The sequence below is a fragment of the Nicotiana sylvestris genome, chromosome 12 (assembly GCF_000393655.2).
Source record: "Nicotiana sylvestris chromosome 12, ASM39365v2, whole genome shotgun sequence".
Lineage (NCBI taxonomy): Eukaryota > Viridiplantae > Streptophyta > Magnoliopsida > Solanales > Solanaceae > Nicotiana > Nicotiana sylvestris.
In genome coordinates, this window is record NC_091068.1 from 67,345,422 (window position 1) to 67,353,860 (window position 8,439).

An 8,439-nucleotide genomic window follows, 5' to 3' on the forward strand; every position below is an offset into this window, starting at 1 on the left:
CGAGATATGTTGGCTAAACTTCTCTTATAGAGTCGAATTCCATGATATTCTCGTAAGATTCAAGTATGATTGACCCAAGTTCCTAATTCCCCAGTTCCGAGTGATTCCTAATATATTTATCTATTCCAAATAACTATTGTGTCAAAAATTATATGCTCAAAATGTGTTTCAATTGCTCCTATCATGTTATGCTCTCCTTCGGGAATGTATTCCCGTATGGTTTATGTATCATAATGCTTTGGCTTCAATTCATGTTTCAAATGCAAGATTTATTATGTCTTATTATTGGAAGAAAAACTCAATGTGCTTGAGACCCCTATTACTCATATACATATTTAAGGTCTTGATCATAAATGCTATTATTGTTGATAATCCATGATGATGCTTGAAAGTGAAAGGAGTGGGTATGAAATATAAAATACGACCGACGTGCCAAAAACAAAATTACACTTGTGGCCACTAGTGCCAGTGAAATAAAACTATGTGTGAAAGATTATAGAATGAGCTTTAACTCCTTTATATAATAAATGATTTGGGAGTATCGTTAGTCACTGAGGAATGGTAGGTTAAAACAACCTAACCCCGATACTACGCGTGCCGGTGTAGGAGTAATTGAGGGATAAATTCTTATACTGATGTGATGAGAATATTCCTCTTAATTGGGATGATATTGATGTGTAGAAATTATTCCCCTTAATTGCGATGAGATGATTGCTAGCACAAGGTGATGTCGATCCATACGGAATTGTGATGAGACGGCTTAGTCGATCGGGCTGAGATTGGATGTCATGTCGCGCACATGGTTGTGTTGTGATATGTTTTTGGGTGAGACGACTTAGTTGATCGAGACGAGATCGGACTCTGTGCTAAAAATACGATGGTATATTGGTGCTAAAGATCTCCCTACTTAAACATATTGACATTCACTTGAAAATTTATCTTTCTCTTAAATTGATGTTTTATTATTGTTTGAGGCTCTCATTGATGCTACGTTTCTTCCTCCTTCTACTGTTACCCAATTCATTGAGAGGGTGCTTAGTCTTACATGCTAGTACTATTCCATATGTACTAACGTCCCTTTTGTCGGGAGCGATGCATCTTTAATGGATGCAGATGGTTCCACAGCAGGCAACATCGATCAGTGATAGCGGTACACCCTCTTCTCATCGGACTTGGTGAGCCCCATTTCATATCGGGGTCTTGTATATTTTGTTCTCTTACGTATAATGTTTTGAGGTATAGCTGGGACTTTGTTGCCGGCACCATCATAGTACTCTTTTGTATCCCTTAGAGGCTATATAGACATAGTGTGGGTTGTATCGTAATTTTGAAAAGTTAAATTAGAAATGTTGTATATGTATCACATGTTCCCACTTTTAAACTATGAATGTGTAATATATATTTTTTGAAAATTGTAAATGAAGTAACTAATAGTAATGAAATTGGTGTTGTTCATGTAATCTTCTCATTGTTTAATTAATGGTATGCATCTTCACTTTATCCAGGGGTAAGGTCGGGTGGAAAGTATCAAGTAGGCTTGCTTGACTGGGATATCACGGTTGAGCGCTGGTCGCGCTCCCCAAGGTCGGGGCGTGACAGGGGCAACACGTGTTCGGGCTATTAAATGCGGGAAGATGTGCGTCCTTTCAAATGTCAGAGACTGTTTAGGAACTTTTCTGCCAAGCAAGGAATCATCACCTACTTCCCGGTAACACTATATTGCGTCACCAGAAAGTATGGTGACATCTGTATAGGGTAAAATTGGTCGATAATAGGTGATCAAATGGTAAGATAACGCGTGGAGCCAAAGATAGACAAAAGAAGAGTTGGAAAATAATTGGTACCGAATGCGACGTGTGTGACTGGTATCGGATGGATTTCGAAGGGAGCATAGTCAGTGGTAAAAGTTCAAAGATTTGTCATCGGACAACATTCAATGAGAGAATACTTGCTAGCGTTAAATGAACATCCATTATAGAGAATATTTGAATTCAACGTGTGTCATTACATACTCATCAATGACCCTTTTTATTACCATTTAAAGAAGAGCTTGATCCTAGAATCTTGTTTCCCTAGGTAGAACTATAAATAGTGGGGTCAACAACCATTGTAAGGACACGAAACATTCCGCACGCAAAACTATACTTTACTATTTGCTCTCATACTTTACTATTCAAGCTCTCACTTTAACAGTTTCAATGTTGTTTTAACTTTACTTTCACTTTTGCTCTCGGAAAGTCTAAGTTCGGAATCAGGTTTGTTATCTTCTTTAATTTTAATCACTAAATTTTAATTTCAGTCTTATTTCTTTATCATTTCAGGGTCAAATCGATTCGCTTGTGTATAAACCACGTTACAAATTCAACTGTACCGTTTTACGGGTAAACAATTACATCTAATTAATACACCTTTCTCCCTCTTTTAATCTACTCAATACACGTGGTTATTATATCTACACCTATAACCCATATTTCTAAATTGGACACCTACTTTCCCAATTTCTACTGAATTACTCTAGGTCGTAACAACACGAGGCTTTTACCAAGAGCAAATTCATGTTTTTAAGTAGGTAAAGAATATTAACGCACCCCCACAACATATTGTGACAGTGGTTCAGAAGTATGGATATGCTAGTAATTTTTATATCTTTTTATTTTCTGGTACAACTCAAAACAGAGCAGTGTAAGTGGAGTTTAATTTTTTTGGTCCGTGGAGTAATATATTTTACCCTGAATTTCTAATCTATTAAAATTCATTTTCTTGAAGAAATGGAAAAAGACTTCTAAAAGAAATAAATAACATATATAAATCGAGGATCTATGTTTTTTCACAACAATAATACTAACATTCACAATGTAGTCATTAAAGAATGTTGTTTAGTGAGATATTTTTCTCTCAATAAATATTTATTTTATACTCCTAGTTTTTATTTGTAGAGGGGGAAACTTGCATTTATACCAGAGTTCAAGTAACATTTCTTGAAGCCAAAATTCCAAAAATCAGTATTTACAATGTGTTGTAAACTCCTAGAACGAATAATTCCACCTCTAGTCTATACAGTGCAGGGACAATGATGTATCTGAAAATACATTCCACTGCAAAAAACATCATGTTCAGAGGTAGAATAAAACTATTTTGGTCACATAACTGTCATCTATTTCAGCTTCTCTAATGTCATGCTCGATATCCAGAGCCCGTGATCAACCAAACGATCGTTGCTATGGCCAACCCCAAGAATCCACCGGCAACAACCTGCATCATAGTTTTCTGTAAAATTTCTTTCTTTTGAGGTTTTAAAACGTACAGTTCATCATATCACTCAAGTGAACTCAAAAACATAGGAGTACTCTAGTATAATTTTGTGTATAATTTAACTCTTTAGAGACTTTAAAAAAATTATTCTGTGCAGAGTAGGCAACATTAGGTTTGGTCTACTCTGAAAATGAGAACTGTTAAAAGATAAAATGTTGAATTATAGACAATCATGTGTATCAAGAAAAGGTCAAAGACAAGTCTTTTTTCATGGAAAATGTTTTCCTAGAAGATGTTTTATACTTTCTTCAAAAACTATTTTAGATTAATAATAACATCAGCACACTGGGATGTGTTTTGATGAAATTTTTGAGTATTAATATTAATAATAATGGCTAAGTGTTAATTGAAGCAAGCAATTTGGAGCTAAAGTTAATACCGTCGTAAGTAAGCGAGGGAAGTTATTTTCCCTTTTAATAGGAGAATCTTTTCCTACTAGTAATTAAACACCATAAAGTGACTTTCTCAAGTAAAATATTTTCCTCCGGTCATACCAACGAACCATGATGTCTACTATGAGGAAGATACTGGAAAAAAATAGAAAAACACACGCTAGTACTACATAAATAGAAAGCTTCTGAACATCTAAGTTGATCGGACACGGGTGCGGGTGTCCTACACGGGTGCGGATCTAGAAGTCGGATCCTTCGAAATGTAAATTCTAAAATTCGGGGATACGGATCCTAATACGGATATGGGTGCGGGATCTAGCTAAAATAATTCAAAAATATAAAAACATGCCTAAATTATGAGAAATTTTGAGGAATACTTATTTATAGCTTGTAAAGTGTGAATTTCTTTTTTATTCTCAAGTTGTAGATAAGTAAAAGATTGATTTCCTAGATAAAATATGTTATTTCTTCTCTAGTTTTGGTTCTTACTTCAGGAATTAAATTGTATCTCGTTTCGAATTTTTCCGTCCGTCGTGGTCAAAGTATTCAAAATTATTTGACCAGATCCAGTACATATCTCATACTCATACCCATACTAGTGTCGTGTCGACACGGGTGCGGCACCTAAACTGCCGTGTCGGAGCAACTTAGTTGAACATGCCAAATCAGGTGAAATTAATTTTAGGAAGCTTTTCTATGGAGCTAGGATTTAACCAAGTTATACAATTTTTTTATTATAAATTGAAGAGAAACCTGAGGAGGAGTGTGACCAAGGAGTTCACGTAGCGGTATGCTATCTGCAAGAGGATGTCCAGCAGGAAGTTCACACACAATTTGGTTCAGAACCTGAAAAAGAACAACCCAAGGATTTCAAATGAATTTCAGAATGTGTTTATGAAATCTGTTGCAACTACGAGTATGCTATTCTATACAAATGTTATAATTTCTTCAGACGAATGCAAGCACGCATGTAGATTCACAGGAACAACTGTTTGCAAATAAATGCAGATATCCATATAGCTAAAGCAACATGAGCTTCAGACCTCCGCTTGACGTCCAGCCTGCAATCTTACACCTGTGGCATCATACATCACCTGCCACAATAAATTACCACATGAGCGATCTTTTGCTTAACACAGGACACAATATAATACATAATCAGAACAAAGCCTCATTTCCTGATCGTTGTGATGTATCAAACCAATGTGTTATCAGAGAGGAGTGTGCTACTCATCAAGACAAAGACCAAGAGTCGAGAGGGGTTCAAAGAGCAAAGAGTTAGGTTAATGAAGTCATGGAAATAGATCACCGGAGGTAGAGGAAGTACTTTATATAGAGTTATGCCAGATCCATAAATGTGTTCATGCATTAAAACACAAAGGAATGCAAACAGAAAGTCGAAGTTCGAAGGGAAAGAGGTCTTCGGGATCTTCAGAAACAATGTTACATTCCCTTGTAGATAAATAAACAAGGGTTAGTTTCTTCTTAACAATATTCTTGCTTTCAGGAACAAAATTGAATTGAACCATCTTTAGGTAATCCTGCTCATCAATAACCAATGATGAAATGCTTACTTTTGAAATATTATAGAGGGCTGGTTTTAAGGATATCCTGATCCAAGAAACAGGATATCAAATTTTCCCATATTAGGATTAAAAAATTGGATCAATATCGCTCCAACTATATCCGGATTTAATGAATCGCCAAACAGGCAGCGAAGGTCTTAGAACACATATTGAGTTGCAAAAGTAGAGATGTTCCACCGAAGTATCACTCATTCTCAACTCTACATCTAATAATGTTTCTTATACTTTTTTCCGTTCTTTATATTTCAAGAACTCTCTCCCCATCCCCCTGGGCTCCCTAGGGCATACAGATTGAAAGAATGTTAGGTATCTAGACTTCAAAGTAGTAGTAGATTCAGACATAGTCCGCCTTAAGTTATAAGAGTTTCTATGTATCTTGATTATTCTTTGGTAATTTGACGATAATCTCATGATTTTATTTGATTGAGGGTCTTATTACTACTCCTCAATAGAGATAAACTTGAGCGCACGTAGGTTGTGGCTTGCCTTAACTTGGTTTGAGAACTACCAAACCTTTCCAATTTATGTTGGACTATAACTATCCTATCATAGGCTGCAATGCAGAGAGAAAAGGCACGCCTTGAATTTCGGAACATCCTACAGATGCATTAGGGTATACCTTTCCCCCAAAAAGTGTCACTTTGTTTCTCAGGTGAAGCAAATCATTTGTTTGTCTGACCTGGCTTCATTGGCAGTATGTCCTCCTTATTGAGTGCTACTCTTGTCGGACATTGTTTCTTTGTACAAAGAAACAAGAGAAGTTGGAATTCTACTGCACAAACTAGTAAACTTCAGTTACTTAAAATAAGAGAACGTTTCAACCTTGTCTTGTTGTGTATAATAGATTAAGATAGAGTAGTTCATCCTAGATTTTGGGGTGCCACGAGGTTGGACAAAGACATGTTGACTATAACTGAACAAGCCAATCCCAACTTAAAAAAGGGCAGCTCGATGCACTACGCTCCCCCTATACGCGGGGTCCGGGGAAGGGTCAGACCATCAGGGTCTATTGTACGCAGCCTTACCCTCCATTTTTGCAAGAGGTTGTTTCCACGGCTCGAACATGTGGCCTCCTGGTCACATGACAACAACTTTACCAGTTACGCCAAGCCAATCCCATCTTACATGCCACTATTTTTATACATGACAGAGTATGTGGATCACTTGCAACCTAAGAGTACAGACACAATAGGTATAGAAACAGTAGCAATGCTTACAGTCACTAATACATAACTTGAATTCTATGTATTGCGACATGTACAAGGTCACAGGAAAAGTGCATCTTTCTAAAATGCATCGAAATGTGTATGCATTTTACAATGTGACTTCATAATATGAGGATAGGAAAGAATTCAGAGAGAGATGATACCACACAAGCTAAAACTAATGCAGTAGCAAAGAGCGATCCTCCAAAGCCCTCTTGCAAACCAACAGCCGTGGCTAAAGCAGTCACGGTTGATGTATGAGATGATGGCATCCCACCAGATCCAACGAGTTGCTTCAGATCCCAATGTCTCTCCTTGTACCTGTAAGATACTCGGGATTAATAGATGTAATCCTTTTTCAGAATGTCTGGCTTGCTGACTGCACCATGTAATTCTTTGTCATTATGTGCAGAGAAAAGAAAGAATAAAATGTCATACACTATGAAACACCAATTATAAGTAATATGACGTCTCTATCATTCTTTCATTGACCCTCGCCCCCTATACATACCCGCTCGGCATATTTCTCATCTAATCTGTAACAGAGAAGTGCACCTGAACTTTATAAGCCTGCTTTTACACCATACTACATGTTTGAGCAGGATGGAATTGGACTTGATCAAATAAGAACTGGATTTAAGCAGCACTGCTGCATGATGCCCTAGAGTATGCCAATCCTCATACTAATTAATGGAGTATCTTAAAATACGTTGCTTAATGTCCAGAAGCATGTCAATCATAAGCTTAACATTTTGGATCAGAATTAATAATGCTTACAACAAAACAAATGGTGTCAGATATATTGCCAAACGAATTGAAAGCCAAAAGATGACTTTTCAATCCTAACCACAAGCTTTCTTGAATAAACAACAACTAGTACGCCTCTATCTTAATCTAGTTGGGGTTGGCTATATATAAAAAGCATCTGTATCCATTTTCATTCAAATATTCAATAATCTCTTTTAAGGCAACAAACTTTCTTGAATAAAAACAAAACAAATTCTTAGCCTTCAAAAATGTACATGCATTTCATCATCGGGCCCCGATGCACAAAGCATCTCGCATTCACGCAAGGTCTTAGGAAGGGTCGCACCCCAAGGGTGTGATGTAGATAGCCTACCCTAATTCAAGAATGTACATACATTCTGCTATATTCAGGTTCATTTTCAATGATATATATATATATATATATATGGGATGAATAAGCAAAAGAAAATGAATAGAAAGTGTGGTGAGAGGGGGTACCAAGAAGTGAAGAGCTTGGCGGATTGTGCAAGGGCAAAAGCAAGAAGAGCAGAGACCAGGGGATAATTTGTTAAAAAGGAAGAATTAGAAGCATAATTAGACACAATTGTTGTGGTAGTAGTAGCTGATATGTTGATGGGGACTGAGTTTTGGATCAATGTCACTGCTGAACCCCTCATCTCATCCATTTCTTCTTTCCCCTCCCTATATTTCTCCAAATTATGTATATATATCTCTTTGTGTTCCCAAGATTCAATTTTTGTACATTCACAATGAAATAATTTATTTATTTTTGGGAAAATTTGGAGGGAGAAAGAAAGTGAAGAATCAATGACGATTGATCCCCTCAAGTGTGCCCCTTCTTGCTTCTTTGAGGGAATGAAACAATATGGAGAAGTGGGGGTGTCAACTCTCATGACATAGATGAATGGCCATCCGAGGTTACTGTAATAAAGCTTAAGAGAACGTGCCACTTGTTTTCCTCATGCATGCAATGCGAAAAGAGGACCTATACTCTCTCTCTAAATAGACAAGTGATGTAGTTATTATTAGGGAAATTTTCATAAAGCACTTGTTGCGGAAGCCAAATGTATATAGTGTGAATGAGTCACAACTACTATACCAAAAATTATGACAGCCACCAAATAATAAATAAGACAATAAGACAGCAATAAAAGGAACACCAGAATTTACGAGGTT

At 36.7% G+C, this 8,439-nt stretch overlaps 1 protein-coding gene across 1 annotated transcript; it reads right to left on the reverse strand.

Annotated features, from left to right (window-relative positions):
* Positions 1-2,951: 2,951 nt before the first annotated feature.
* Positions 2,952-8,131, reverse strand: LOC104228020 (uncharacterized). The gene is made up of 5 exons (XM_009780404.2): positions 7,741-8,131; positions 6,660-6,816; positions 4,748-4,798; positions 4,458-4,550; positions 2,952-3,252 (listed from the first exon to the last, which is right to left on the reverse strand). Exons 1-5 carry the CDS (start codon positions 7,926-7,928, stop codon positions 3,175-3,177), a joined length of 567 nt encoding a protein of 188 aa, XP_009778706.1. The 5' UTR covers positions 7,929-8,131; the 3' UTR covers positions 2,952-3,174.
* Between the last annotated feature and the right edge of the window lie 308 nt (positions 8,132-8,439).

Bases quoted from the DNA above. Each gene is read 5' to 3' on its own strand.
- LOC104228020 (XM_009780404.2), bottom strand. From the start codon at position 7,928: ATGGATGAGATGAGGGGTTCAGCAGTGACATTGATCCAAAACTCAGTC. The intron at 6,817-7,740 runs GTACCCCCTCTC...AGTATCTTACAG, and splicing joins GCCAAGCTCTTCACTTCTTG to GTACAAGGAGAGACATTGGG. The intron at 3,253-4,457 runs GTTTCTCTTCAA...ACTATGATGCAG, and splicing joins TTGGTCACACTCCTCCTCAG to GTTGTTGCCGGTGGATTCTT.